General features: G+C 42.8%; 1 protein-coding gene across 2 annotated transcripts in view; it reads right to left on the bottom strand.

Moving 5' to 3' along the window:
- Window positions 1-15,230, bottom strand: part of znf704 (zinc finger protein 704) — a 41,908-nt gene that overhangs the window by 22,840 nt on the left and 3,838 nt on the right. Inside the window, exons 1-2 of one of the 2 annotated variants that reach the window (XM_068332883.1) lie at window positions 14,562-14,752; window positions 13,246-13,433 (exon numbers count right to left, since the gene is read on the bottom strand). In XM_068332883.1, coding sequence (XP_068188984.1) covers window positions 13,246-13,433; window positions 14,562-14,615 — 242 coding nt within the window. In that variant the 5' untranslated portion in view covers window positions 14,616-14,752. Of the gene's footprint in view, window positions 1-13,245; window positions 13,434-14,561; window positions 14,753-15,230 lie in introns of those variants that run through there. The other variant, XM_068332882.1, reaches the window with a different exon arrangement.

Here is a 15,230-nt window from a genome sequence, read left to right as displayed (position 1 = left end):
CTCTCTCGCCTCATCTCATTCCTCCCCTCTTCCTCACCCGTTCCAGGTTATTCACCATTCGTATGATTGTTAACCTTGACGTTCACGGGAAAACTAAGCCGATATGCGAATGTCCCGATCACGGCCGGATAAAAAAATTTTAAAAAAAGAGAGGGAGAATCATTCATTGCCGGTCAGATAATCAATACGTCACAAAGCGTGTTTGGATGACCTTTATTGTCTGTCTTGGATTGGTGATGGAAATTGTGGGGGGGGGGGGGATGACAGAAGCAGAAGGCGGGAGAAAGAGAGGGGTGCGTTGGGTGGTGGTGGTGGGGTTCTCCATCAGGCAAGCATTATCTCTGATTAATTTACTGCTGTGTGGTATAAGGATGTGATGCTGAGCGTGAAGAGACAGCCATGACAAAAAAAACAGAACGTACAGAGAGAGAGAGAGAGATGGGGGAGAGAGAGATAGCCCCCATCCTCCTTCTAGGCTCTCAACCATGTCAACAAGTCCACACAAAGGCTCCGCTGCGCTAATGCAAAAGTCCATACCGTCACATCAATACAAGACAAACGCTCATGTTTCTCAGCTCGCTTTGAAAAACACTGTTTACGTTTCATAATTATAGGCTGTTTAGCAAAGTTTGTTTTAACCGTCTGATCATTCCTGACCAGAGGAGCTCCAACCGGATGCGATCCGTCGGGACAAAGAGGCATCGAGTTCTCGCTGCCGATTCATGTGATGAGTTCCCATGAGGGCAAAGAATCAGGGAAAATCAGTCTGTTTACAATCTGTTTACATGCGGAAAAACCAGGTTACGAGGGAAATCGGAGACCAAGTTTACACATACCAGAGTAATGTGATTACTGTATTTGTATACATGCATACGCCGATAGTTTTGGAAGCGCGTCTTGATTCTTTTAGCTTCATTAGCGGCTGACTTCCTTTGTCCTTTGGAACGATGGGTTTCCCTGAATTCTTATCGACTCGACGCCAGTGAGATGATGCCGCTATTAAGTCATTCAGTGGATCTCTGAGCGACAGGTGAAGGACACAAAAATGATTTTGATGAGCATCTGTTGTGAAAACGACTCCCTGGTGCTGAAGATTACTTGCACACAAACCCACAGAGGGACTTCTACGGCGCAGCAATTTATCTTATTAACAATCAGTTGGTATTAGTTTGAGATTATTTATTATTTACTCTACAGCATCAGTGTTCCTTAAAGTCTAGCATGAACCTCGATGCGCACTGTGATTGCACCTGACAGTGGGAGATTTGAAGATGCCTCTAATTATAACCTCAAACAGGAATATAACCGAGCAAGAAGCCGCACAAAGAAACCCCTTCAGCCAACATGCATGAGCTGCACCTGTGTGTGTGTGTGTGTGTGTGTGTGTGTCGGTATGCCGCGCACGTCTTCAGCGCTAACGCCCTGGGCCGCCGCAGGCGAGGCAGCGAAAGTGACGGACAGTTTCAGCCAGGCAACGCGCCAAATGTCACTTTGAATTTAGGTCAATCTGGCGCGCCTCTTACAAGCGCTTGCATTGGAAATGTAAACAAAAACATGTGCATTTATATTTAATGCACGAAAGAGGAGTGCATAAAAAGAAAAACCAACGAATTTGATGTGTGATGATTATATTTAAGATATAATGAAAGCTAAGATGCAGGCAAAATGAAGAATATCATTAAAACAAAGAACTTGCATGAAGATGCCACCTCGCTGTCTGATTGCAGCATAATCACTCGTAAATGTGTGATTGTGCAGCTAGCATCAATCATTAACCCTTCCTGTGGGGGTTAACTGCAAATGATTGCCATGTTTGCATACATAATTAGAAACATACATGTGTGGGTGCATTTTGCTGGGCGTAGAATATGCATGCATGTTAAGTAAACTGCATGTTAATGTTTTTGTGTAGATTTTTAATCACGCCGTTTTCTTCTCCTTAACTGCGTTTCCTCTGTGGAAAAAGACGACTGGAACAACTGGGAGCCGAGAAATGCGGAAGAAGACGTCAAATTTGAGAATATTTGCGAGAAAATTTGATGAATTTACAGACAAATCTCATTCAGATTAACTGTAACGGACTCTTTTCATGTGCTGTAGCGCACGTTAGTCAGGCTGTTGTCCAGCACCAGCACAGAGATCATGAGTGGGCTAACATCTCTGTCAGAGGAAAAACATATCCTAACACAAACACACACACACACACACACACACTGGAGAGAGGAGACAAAGGAAGAGAGGGAGGGTGAGAGTGCCGGAGAGACAGTAATGGGGGGATGAAGAGGGGAAATGAGCGGGAAAGTGCAGATGGAGAAAGTGAGATACGGGAGAAAGCAGCGAATCAGAGGAGGTGAAAGCAGGAGCTCAGGAAAGGAGAGCAGAGGTGAAAAGCAACAGTACGAAGCTGGTTGAGACATCTGGGGTAAAGTGGGGAGAGCCAGAGAGAGATGGAAGGAATGAAGGGTGGTGGTGGGGGGGGGTGTTCAATAAAAGGGAGACAGGGACAAAGGGGGAGGAAAGGGAGTCAGGAAGGAGGATAGGGAGGTTTTCAATTTGTTCTCTGTATTAGTGAAGGGACATTATTTCTGACCACATCAAAACTTTAATCCAATATAAAATATTACACTTGGCTGTGAAATCAGACTTTTCCAAGTAGAGGAGTACAGACGATTACGAGTTTCCAAGAGTTCCAAGCAAAACATTAATATCATTTTGGCATAAAAAAGACACAAAGGCACAATTGCATTTGAATGAGTAAAAATTGTGGCTTTAACTCAAAAGTTAGCAGATGAAATAAAAACAATGACTTCCTTGATATAAGCTGGGAAAGGAAAGCATCCAGCAGAGAGAGACCCCCCCACCCCCCTCCGCAGAGGAAAACCTGGGTTTACAGTGATGTCAGCGGACAGTCATGAAACATGCATGCAACACGGAGGCATGTGTGACGTTTGTGGTCATGCATATGCATGTGTGTGTATGTCTGTGCTTTTAATGTTTGCAGGCCTGAAACTCCATCTAAAGCTTTTATGTGTGTAAGACTAATGGGGGTGTTTTGGTTTCCCTCCATCGAGGCTGTGAGCCTCAAAACATCTGCGAGAGAGAAAATAAGAGACGGTCCTTTGAGAGAGAGAGAAAGAGAGAGAAAGGGAGAGAGAAGACCCTCGTAAACGCGTTCATTTCGACTCATAGTGAGGTAATGCTGCAAAAGCACACAAACACACACACACATACACAATTAAATATATACTCATGTGCACAAAGTTCCCTCAAGCTTGGCAGAACATTTTGCTCCAACTTGATGGCGTTCGCACAGAAGAGTCAAATACGCTGTTTGGAATTTCCAAACAATAAGAACCTTGCAGATGCCGGCGACTCAGGTGACTGAAGCCACCGGCTCCCTTTGTTTACAGGCAGGGGGGGGGGGCAGGCAGGGAGGGGGGGAGGGACGGAGGTGACAAATCTGTAGTTGAGGCAAACTGCTGCCTTGTTGATATTACCGGCTCTATGATGGTGGGGGGTGGGGGAGTGAAAATAGGAGATGGCCTGAACAACCTTTGTAAATGGGGGTGGATGGGGCAACTGTACCGGCTGTCTTCTGGATTCCAACACTCCCCCCCCCCCCTTGCAATTCCACCTACACACACACACAGATATAAAATCAACCTTGAAAGCTTGCCACGGCTGCCTGTTTACCCCTTTACAAGCTGTTTCGTGCAACAACAAGGGACAACCTGAAGATGAGCGGAACTGTGAAAAGCTAACCTTTAGCTTCAGGGATTGTTGTGTGCATGTGTGTGTGTGTGTGTGTGTGTGTGTGCATGTGTGTGTGCATCTATGCATTGCTGTGTGAGTTTGCAGGTGAAGCTAGGAAAGCTAATGATAAATGTCTTTGAAGAACAAAGGACGGCAGACGGAGACAAAGAGCGAGTGAGTGTGAGCAACACAAATACAGGAAGAAGAGAGGGAGCATTAAGTAGAGAATAGATGCAACAATCAAAGCTTTATCTTATTTGACAGCCTGGATGGGTTGGGGCAAGGGCAAATTATGATTGGGTGTGTTTATGAAGCAGCTGGGGGTCCACCATTTAATCTTTGACAATTTTATTGCTGCAAAATGGACGTTTATGTCTTCAGTGGGTTTAAAATGTCACCATGATTTCTACTGGGAAGGTCCCGAGAGCTTCGCCGTGGCAATAACAGAGTCAAACAGAATGCAAAGTTACAAAGAGCTCGCGTGCAACCGGGACAATAAATCAACGGTCAAAAGATTGTTTAAGGATGTGGAATTTCCATCCATCTATTTTTTTTTTTAAGGTAGACCCTTCTATGGGTAATTTGGAGCCATTGATTCAGTTTTCTAGCTGATTTCTTGGAGGGATCCCACACATAACAGCCTATACTATGATAATTTCATTGTTTTCAAACCAGGCATCACATTTCCAAGACCACATGTGTCAAACTCAAGGCCCGGGGGCCAAATGTGGCCCTCCACATCATTTTATGTGGCCTGCGAGAGCATAAAAATAAATAGGTCCAAGGTGTGCTTTGACCAAACCTACACAATGCAGTAATTAAGCCTGTTTTAACTTTGACAAAAGCATATTGAACAAAGTTAATGTCTTTACTTGTGTTTGATGTCATTTTTCTTAATTCATTGGATAGTTTGATCTCTGATTGATGGAGTTCTGTGGGGGTTTTTTTTTTCTTTACCTGACAAATTAAAAGGATTTATGTTATAACAAAGAAACATATTTTTTCTGTGGAACTATAAAGTTTGTAACTTGAATAAGTAATAACTTTAGATTTCACATTAAGGAGTAGTAACATTTTACATTACATTGAGTAACATTTAGTTACATTCATAAGTTACACGTGGCCCTGAGTAAAATGAGTTGTCGCCCCTGTCCTAGACAGTCCAATACAACTGTTACCATTTCTGTCATTTTGTTGTGTTGTACTTTATGTATTTGTGCCCAACCAGAAAGGAATGATGGATTATCAGTTCTATTCTGTGTTTGATCTTACCGGAGACCCACAAAGCCAACAGAGACACTTTATCAAATTACGAAGTGAGAGGATGCTCCATTGTTGTCATACTTACGAAGCATTAATGCAGATTTCTCCTCGCAGATGGCTGTTAGATGTCAGTCGAACAAACGGGGCCACTTCCCTCCACAACAGAAGGCCTTTTTGTTGTTCTAACAAAAGTTTTAACTAAACATCTGGCTCATCTAACTGCGTAGGAGATTCACCAGTGTTGAGCAACCGTTGGAGAATACAAAACCACGTGGAGATGCTGCATGCTGCCTGGATATTACGACTACCTTGATGGGACATAATGGCAAATAATTAACTGGACGTTAAATTATGTACTCAAAAGGTCCTATGGTGCACGGTGGCCCATAGCCGCTTTAATTGTGCTTTTGTGAAAACATTTCTTTTAACTCTCTTGGAGGTGAAATTAAATGTCTGCACACCAAACGCTTTATAGCCGATCCCTCAGTCTAAACATCTTTTATTCATCGGTCGGTCCGGAGGGTGAATTCATACCACATCCAAGGACTGACACAATGGAAGTCATCATTCCAACATATTAGTTAGGATGAAAGCAAATAGAGCTCTACAAACCTGTTAGAGCAATCGGGGGTTTTCGTGATTTTGACTGTAGAGTGCATTAAGCATTTAAAAAAAAACCCAAAGAGATTAAGAGTTGCCACCGGTGGGGCTGCTATATTGAACTCTTGCTCTCCAGCTTTAGATAAAGCCGTGCATTCCTTCATCGCTGGTCCGGAGCCAGGATAAATGAAAGGCTGTTATGTCACTTGTCCGGAGCAGCAGGCTCTTCCCTCTGGAATCCGCCTGCTGCTCATCCATCCAGACTATTTCCTCTTCATTCGACGTCGTGATGTTATCGCTGCAGCTCACTGTTAATAAACATCAAATGTGTTCACTTAAATTCCTCTTTTTTGCAAGTTGAAACAAAATATTTTCACCATGAACTTTTGTACGTCGCTATTCAATCATTTAGTTTGTGTTATCAATTCCAGCTCAGGTCTTTTAGTTTTGATTTTATTTCATTACTTCTCTGCTTCACCTCTGACACTGGATGGACCGACCCACCCGAGGGAACGAGTTAGATTAACGCAACCATCGCACACTCTGGAAGCCTGATAGACACGTGTACACAGCTGTGTGAAACACGAACGCTTTGGCAGTCACAGTCCTTCACAACATTTTCCACCTTTCATTCCAAGTTAGAAAATAGACTCTCGTCTGGAAGAGCCTTCAGAACGAATTGCATCGTTGCCTTTTGAAATGCGAGTCTGCGGGACGAATTACTGAAGCACAAAAACTTTTCACTCTCATAATTTCTTTAGGAAAAGATCCAGCATCTCTATCAAAGAAAATCCCCCACTTCCATTATGTGTCAGAAAGATTATGGGAAGAACGGGGATGAGCCCACCTTTGCTTTTAATTTGCATTTATCTCCCTGGATTATGACAAAGAATAATTAATGTTCTCATGAAAACTGCCGAACACGAGGAATGGAAGTCATTAAAACATCTGCTCTTTAAGGCAGGCAGTGCTGAGAGGCACACACACACACACACACACACACACACACACACACCTCACCTCGCTCCCGTCCGCCCCGCCGTCACACAATGCCCACTCTGCTAAACCGTGATAAAACTGATGTGCGACACTCAATTTAAATCGGGGCTACAATTATGACATCCTCATACCGTGCTCTTAATTAGTACGTCTCCATTTTAATTAATAAAGCCTATCAGCCTGACAGATATCAATAATTCAAACCAGACGAGTCAATGGAGCTTTAAGATTGATGACCATAATTAGAAATAATGTGTGAAGAAGGTACTTATGCTGGGATTAGTTTGTTTTTTAATAGGTTATACTTGAAAAGCGCGTCATTGAGCTCCGACTTCTTCACCCCAAACGGAGATTTCCCTCCGTCCACTGACCAAATTAGGCAATTTATTCTCCCTTTGCTTGACTTTTTCTATCAAATATCTGGTTTTGTGTGTTTTTTCTTCTTTATTACCAGGTTATCTGATCACGTTTGTCCACCGGTCTCTTTTGTTTGCCTGTTAGATACCTCATAAAGCTGTTAGATGTTGTTGGACATGGTGTAAGGGTGGATCTCGGGTCAAGATGGATTTGATTAAATTTTGAGGCAAATCCAGGTACAGATGTGGATTTTGGATCTCTTTTATTTTTTTTTATTTTTTTTTCCTCGACATAGATGATGCAGATTTGGAGTTATTCTAATAACCTGGGTGTAAAAGAATATCCAATCATTTCAATTTAAATTCTCACTTTTACTTTAAAGATGATGGATAAATGGATGTTCAACTAAAGTTGAACTCATTTCAACTTCAAATGACAGCCTCTGTTTGGCCGTAACGCGTCGGTCTAGTCAATTAGCACCCCCGTGTATTTAAAGCACTGGACGGCCCTAATGCGCCGCCGTCGATCGAATCAATTAGAGGCTTTTTCCCCCCGCAGCCAATCGGTGCCATCAGTCCATTAAAGCCGGGGACTATGGATTAGCCTGAAGAAGCAGAAGGGATCACATTAGCATAAGCTCGGAGGCTATGCATTGGAGCGGACAGCAGAACTTACAAATACAGCAAACATTTTTAGCATTCTTGTGACACTTGGGCTGACTGATTGATTTGTTCGTTGCGTCGCCATCGAGCTGACACGTTTACGCTCCCATGACGGCTGGAAAGAGCGTTCAAACTTCTCAGAAACAGTGTTGTTGCTTATTTATGACCTCAATAACTTAGTAAAAAGGTTTTTGCCGATGGCTCCAAAGTGAACGCGGCACAAGTCGAGTCTATTCCGCTGCTAGCTTTAGAGCGCTACGCATACGACGTTTACTGACAAATACATAACGGAGATCAATCCTAAGACGGTTTGTTTTAACTGCCTGGAGTGAAATTTTAATGGGAAACACAAAAAAAGAATTAGAAGCGATGTCATAACTATTGTACCAGATGTCCTCTGAAGAACTTGGATGTCTTTTAAAACAAATGTAAAACCTGGATTGAGAACAGAACATGTGCGTCGCCTATATTCACATGGCACAGTTGCAAGAGCGAGGAGAGAAGAGGAGCGTTGACTGTTCCCGAATCAAACATTCACCAATATTCTGCGTGTTTAATTAAAGAGCTATTTTGCATATAAAATTTAACTCCTGCAGTGTAACAGGTGGCTGATTTCTCAAGAGCCAAAACCCGTCAAACGGGCCCTCCGCACATCGAACCTGCGTATCGTGGGGATTGAGAAAGACCCACGGCGCTACCTTTGATTACTCTATGTGCAATAATCCTAAAGCGGAGTTAGCAGCCGGGTGGAGTGCCGACATGAATACTCAATGATCTCGTCTGCAGATTTAAAGTTCAGGATCAGGCGATTCTGGCTCTGGTGAATCATGATATATGGAGAGAGGCGAAGACAGAACAAGCCTATAAACAAGGATGTGATATTTAATTCACACCAGCTTCGGTTTAATAAGATACTCCCTCAAGGAAATCATTCATGGCAGGAAATCACAACAGAAAAACGTGCGCCCCAGAAGGTGCTTTCTGTCTCATCTGGTTTTCTCCTTGGCGATTATTCCTCCCCACCTCGGGACAGATCTCATTTGGTTCGATTACGCTGTATTATATGACAATACGCATCTTTTGTAGCGTAAAGTAGGAAAGCCTGAGTTTGGAGATGTGTAACCCTGACCCAAAATGAGATCTTATCTTTTTAAGTCTAGCGTGTTCGCCACCTGTAATCTGATACCATCTGAATTGATTTTGATCCCTTTTAAAAACGGGAGCACGCTTGGAACAGAGATACGAACACAGACGTGTTGACCTCATCTGATCCCAGCGAGGGACCCCCCTCCCGGTCCCGGTGGCTACTGGCCGGTCTGAGATTAAAAACAACACGCTGCTTTCCCCACCACAGCTCCTGGTCGATACAACAAGCCGTTTAGATGAGCTCAACACACCTTAAACCTGAACCTTTTTCTCAATTCCCCTCTTTTGGACATTTCTATGTTGCCTTATTTACTTTGCAAAACGCTGTGTCTCATTATTGAGGATGAAAACGTGGATTTTTGTAACCAAAGGCTTTACTTTAAAGCTGTTTGTTTGCAACTTTTTTTCTTGCAGAATGTGGCAAAATCTATTTCCTTCATGTTTGGGAACCATTACGTTGCCAAACAAACAAAAAACCCTTTATTCACTTATGTTGAGCAACGTCCGTTTTTAAACAAGCTCATTTCTGTCTGGTATTTTTAGCTTTGTGTAGTCGAGCCAATCTGATGCCGTTTGGCAGAATACTTCAGATGTTTTGGTCAAGTAAACTTTCGTGTTCAATCAGATAAGCTTTGGAGGAGCAAGGCTGAATGTGGGGGGAGGAAGATGGATAGAAAGAAAGCGAAAGAGAGGGGGAGTGGGTAAGTGCATAGTTTCTGAACTCCGCTGGCATCCATACCAGGAAAACTGTTTTCTTTGGCAAAACTCTGTGTCACTCACTCTTTGGAGAACCCACAGCGCGATCCAGCACCCGCCCCCGTCCTCCCACCCATCCCTCCCTCTCTCTTGTTTTGTAACTCGAACGCCCTCTTTCACCACAAACACAAAAAAAACACACTGTGCAAAAAGGAGCATTACTGGTAAGAGCGCTCCAAAAAAAGTAATAAGAAGTGACCGTAAAGACAACCCGAACCGCGAGCAGAGGGGAAATAAATGGATTGTGAAGCGTCACGAAAGGACAAATGATTAATTGACGGTTCTTCTGGGCCTCTCTCTGTCCAGGACGGGGCGTTTTTGGCCTTGTTCCACATCCGAAGTTGGCTGATTCACTATTTTGGAACAGATCGGTGACCCCCGAGCAACTGATCAACGATAGAAATTATCAGAACTAACAAGCGAGTTTTGTTTTGGTGTGGAAATGTTTTTTGCACTCAACCCGACCCCAACAGCTTTTTACGGAATTAGTTAACATTCATGCAAAAATACGATCATCATGTTAGAATAACACGTCACGGAGGGACATGAAGGTGTCCAGTTATTTTCAGAAACCTAAGCTCGTGCTAGAAAGAGAAGACCAGCTCTGGGCAGTCAGAAGAAAAGATCTGAAACCTCAGATCTGTTGTTTTTTTGGGGGGGGGTTGCAATAATAAGTCACACACACTTGATTTCCCCTTCAACTAGGGTTATACTTCACTTCCCCTGCTAGCAATTAGTCTTCAGAATGCTATTTGTCAAATGCCAAGCCATTCGTTTCCACTGGTCTGCCCCCGCCAGCTCCTGTTACAACTGACAGTTTCCTGCATCGAAAAAACACAAGGAGGAAGGAGAGGGCCTGGCAGCTGGATGAAACCCCCGCCTGAGAACGTGTGGAGATGTCTGAACATTGGGCCAAGAGAGACTTGGACAATAAACGCGAAATAAACAAATCAGGAATCTGCCACAGCGAGCAATTCTTGTATTATTGAGGAAAGGAAACAATTTCTTGGGGCCTTTTGGGAGTCCGGGCGACGCAGAGAGCAGGTCAATCATTGAATGACGCCTATTGATTTTTTTTTTGGAGAAAGATCTGATGACATGCATTGCCTCCTTCATCGTAAACAAATACGATGAAGGAGGCAACTCGATAAATTAATGAGAGCCTGACCAGCTGACAGAATCATAAAATGTAGCTACACAAACGCCCCAGGTCTAACATCTATATGACACGATGTCATTTTCTCTCTATTTCCGCAATGATTGCAGACGGAGGCACCGGGCTCCTCCAGCAACTCCCGCGGAGGTAGGAAATGTATTTTATCTGGGTTACATGGGATCTGGACGGCCATCAAACAGCCAGACGCTTCCTTGGTAAATCACCAGCTGAGAGGGAACTTTTCAGAGCGCAATTAACAACCTCAAGGTCAGACGTCTCTGGAGATTTCGCTCTGGAGAGAAATAATCCTTAGGTGCCGTCTCTCTTTAGCTGTTATCCACACATGCTGTCTTCATCTCCTTTACACACTCTTTTTTTTTTTTTTTTTTTTAACTCCCATACCCTTTCCAGCATCCTTACAAGCCTCCTTAATTCCCTTTTCTCCCCACTTGTCATTGTTATAGCGATATGTGTCTCGTGGTTGCTGGCTACGCCATTTCTTCCCCGGCTCCAGAGACGAGCTGAAAATCAGTCGCAGGTGTAAAAAGGATGAGAGTCATGGATCTTAATCTTAAGGCAATAATGATGCTGTGCACCAAAGAGGTCACTATAGTGATATCTGGCTGCTGCTAGGATGAGTGTGAGCACACCTATTATTTGGGTTTTAGAGTCTGGCTTTGTGTTCGGTCTGAAACTTGACAAGCAGGATAGATCCTTGGATTCTGATGTTGAAATGGCATGGATAATATTGAAAAACCTAATCTCAGCTACTGAAATGACATTATGAGACAAATCTTTCTGCATTACATTCATTTTAAATCAGAAACGTTATAGCTTTATGCTAACCAGCACTCAAGTCTCCCAATGTATGGCTAAAAAAAATAAATAAATCACATTTTCCTCTAATTGAGTAAATTTCCCCCTATTTTACATTTTAAAAAATCACATTTACCTTCTACCCATGAGTGTTTCTGCACAAATCTATCTATTGCATTAGCATTCAGTCGAAGTTTATGAGACATCACTCAATCTAATCTTCCAGGTAATGAAATGCTCAATTTGCACATCATGAACGACTCGAGTCACCATTAACCATTTGCACACAAGCAGAAAGAAGAAAAGGATGCAGACAGAGAGGGAATCTAGGTGGGTTATTTGAATTTCAAGTGTTTTCCCAAACTAATAACCAGAAGATATAAGGCTTTTAGAAAGGTAGTGCCTTATCTTGACCATTATGGTATTGCATGCTGAGGGTATGTTGTGATTTATAGGACCCTCCCCCACGGGTTTTATGTTGTCCGGTGGTTTCATTAGGAGGACAAACAGGAACTTGGATTATAAAGTGATCGTCCCAGGGCTCAGGCCACACGCTGAAGTTGTGCAAATCCTTGCAAGATGATCAATAAGCCATTCCACAATATCCATATATGTATCAATATTATGGCAATTCCTGCGCTGGGAGGTAATTATAGTGGGACGGGTGTAAAACTTGTGTCTAATCTATTGAATGGATTCAATTCAAAAACAGATTTTTCCCCTTAATGGGCGGCGAGAGAGGGGTCAGATCAATGAGTCACCAGCAAATAACTATTAAATTTAAAGCTGGGCTCAGGATACGGTGATGAAGCGGTGCAAATGGGAGATGAGGGACTTTTACTGTACTTTTCAGGAAGTTCTCATCGATTGCACTCCTCCGGCGTGAGGACATGTAATGGGGAGTGATACTCAATAACACTAAGGTGCTTTACAAGTAATAGTGCTTCACATTTAATGGTGAAAGAGTGCTGTTTCTTCATTCAATGTCACGCACCGCTGCCTATTAATGTTTAATTGCGCCATTAAGAGCATGTTTCAGTGATGGATTGTATTCTCCTCTTAAGATAACATAACAAAATGTTTTTATTTATGCAGAATCAGATGGATGTGTGTGTTTATTTTAAATGTTGGTTGAATCTGAATGGAAGCCCAGCTGCTTTAAATTCAAGCTTCGAGTGTGTGTTTTTGTCATTTTGAGCATATTTTTTCTCACTTGTGTTTCTTGGCTATCAGGCTACCACACATGTAAATACTGTCTTTGCTATGGAGAAGAAAACAAGAGGCTAACTGATGCGATTCCCTATTTTAGTTGACTCTCAAGTCTTGGGTTGCACAACTTTTACAATTTGTGAAACCACGCCGACCATAATTGCTCCAGGAAGTTCAGGCAACAGCGTTGGGTTCTTCCAAAAAAAAAAGAAAAAAAAGAAGACATTTTGCACACAACTCCTAAATGTGTGACATGGGAATAAATATAAAATCCCAACACAGAGACACCTCTGATAGGGTGCGACATGTGTGACTTCACATGTGCTATAATTTGCCCAGCGTTCTGCCAAAGTGGATCAGAGGATCAGTCAGAAAAAAAATGGGTTATCAGCCCATTTAAACTCCTGTCCTATATCTGAGATGACATATCTGTGTCATAAACCTTCACTGAACTTTGCATGTATGAACCAAAGCCAAATTAGCTCTACACACACACACACACACACATACACATGCACGATGTCCTACCTGGCATGAGGGACATCGATGCTGGATGAAACCACTTTGCGCTTCTGCTCTAGCAGCGACACGGATCTGGCGTCGGGGTCTCTGCCGGGACGCTTGCCATCGGACATGCGCTGATCCTCCACCGCCTCCGGGCTGTGGGGGCCTCCGTCCACCTTCTGGAAATCTGGAGTTCCGTTACTGGAGCCGTGCTGGAGAGGGATGGAGAATACTGTAAGTCCAGAGCCAGATTCTGGATGAGCACTAAAACGCCAAAAATTAGCTTTAAGATGCTGAATTACTTTTATATGTGCGTTTCAAATGAAGGGGCACACGATCCAGCATCATTTAAAAAAGATTCTCCATCCTCTTGACCTAAAAATACACTGTGGACTGTTACACAACCAGGCTGTTTTTTAATTCCTGCAGGCAGTTTACAGATATGAGGTTTTAAAACCAAAAACCACAATATCTACTACTGACCATTGCTCTAAAATTATCTTCTCACAAATGAATGCAAAGGAGATTTTACAGTGATAAAAAAAGGAGGCCCTTGAGCTTTACCTTCCAAAGTCTTCTGAAACAAAGAAACAGAGCAATTTAGATTTCTCCTCCTCTGCCTCCACATTTTCTAAGGACACAGAACCTTATTGGAGGAAACAACAGAGAAGTGCTTACAGGTAACCTGCAGAGTTCTGGTAGCAGCGCAGCGGAAAGGAAATCATGCAAAACAACTGTTGTTCTAAACCAGCGCATTCGTGAGAAACATTAAATCTCATTACTGGTTAAGAAAAAAAATTATGATCCCACAACTGCATGTTTTCATCACAAGCTAACTATCTATATTAGGGGATATAGGATATGTTGTCAATTACCTTTATTATTTTACATAAATTAATGCAGTCGTAATTAAATTTTCTCATTTCCATTGAAAGTGGAAACATTCTGCCTCCACCTGAAAAAAAGGACAATTCTGACCACCTCTAAATAGAGTTCAATGTGGTGTTGAGTCATTCTTATCTTTTTTTAAATTAATTTATTAGAGCCATTATTTAAAACAACTTAATTTCACTCAATTGAAAGTAATTATGTGCAATTTAATATCCGGCCTGCAAGAACAAAAACCGCTGCTCTGCCTAGAGGCTAGGAGGTCGGTGCTGCCGCCTCACCTCCTCATCTTACCTACTTGCCTCACCTCCTTACAACAAGGAGGAGGTGATTTTGATGAATTTTATGCAACAAGTTCTCATAAATTACTAAATAAAACAGATTTCTCATTCAAGGTTTGAAGTAATTTTGTCGTGTCCACCTACAAAACACACGCCGACAGCTCTGCTGACCTGAAACTGCAAACACCAACACCCAAAGTCATCTCCAGCGCGCTCCAACACCATAACATTTTCCCAGGCTACACACACACACAACCTCCCACTGACGCACAAACAAAAGCTTTTGTTCCACTGCAACGCTCTCAAAAAGTCTTACATGCAGCAAAGTCAACAAGTAAAACTCCTGTCCGATACAGCAGGAACAAAAAAGAGTGACTCTTCTTCTGCACAGGAAAACATGCTTGTACGCACACACACACACACACACACACACACACACACACACACACACACACACACCTCCGTAGGTAAATGGAGATGTCAGGCTCTTAGAAACACTGAAAAAACAGCTAAACACAGTGATATCGACATGCACTACTGCCCATGCCAGCAGGGCGTTGAAGAGTATGACATGCAGGCTAGTATGTGTGTGTGTGTGTGTGTGTGTGTGTGTGTGTGTGTGTGTGTGTGGGCCAGAGGAGTCAGATCATTATCTCAGAGCACTGTAACATGATTAAGTTTGACTGTAGTAAAGGCGGTGGCACCTCCTCCATCACTCAGTCACACACAAACACAAACAAAAGAGGAGCATTAACTCAGATTAATGAGGTAAAAAAACAAAAACAAGAGGAACTCTGGCGTCACTCATGATGATGTGAAGGGCTGGTTGCTCCAGCTAGC

Source organism: Antennarius striatus, chromosome 14 (assembly GCF_040054535.1).
Source record: "Antennarius striatus isolate MH-2024 chromosome 14, ASM4005453v1, whole genome shotgun sequence".
Classification (NCBI taxonomy): domain Eukaryota; kingdom Metazoa; phylum Chordata; class Actinopteri; order Lophiiformes; family Antennariidae; genus Antennarius; species Antennarius striatus.
This window is presented reverse-complemented; position numbering and strand designations above follow the sequence as displayed.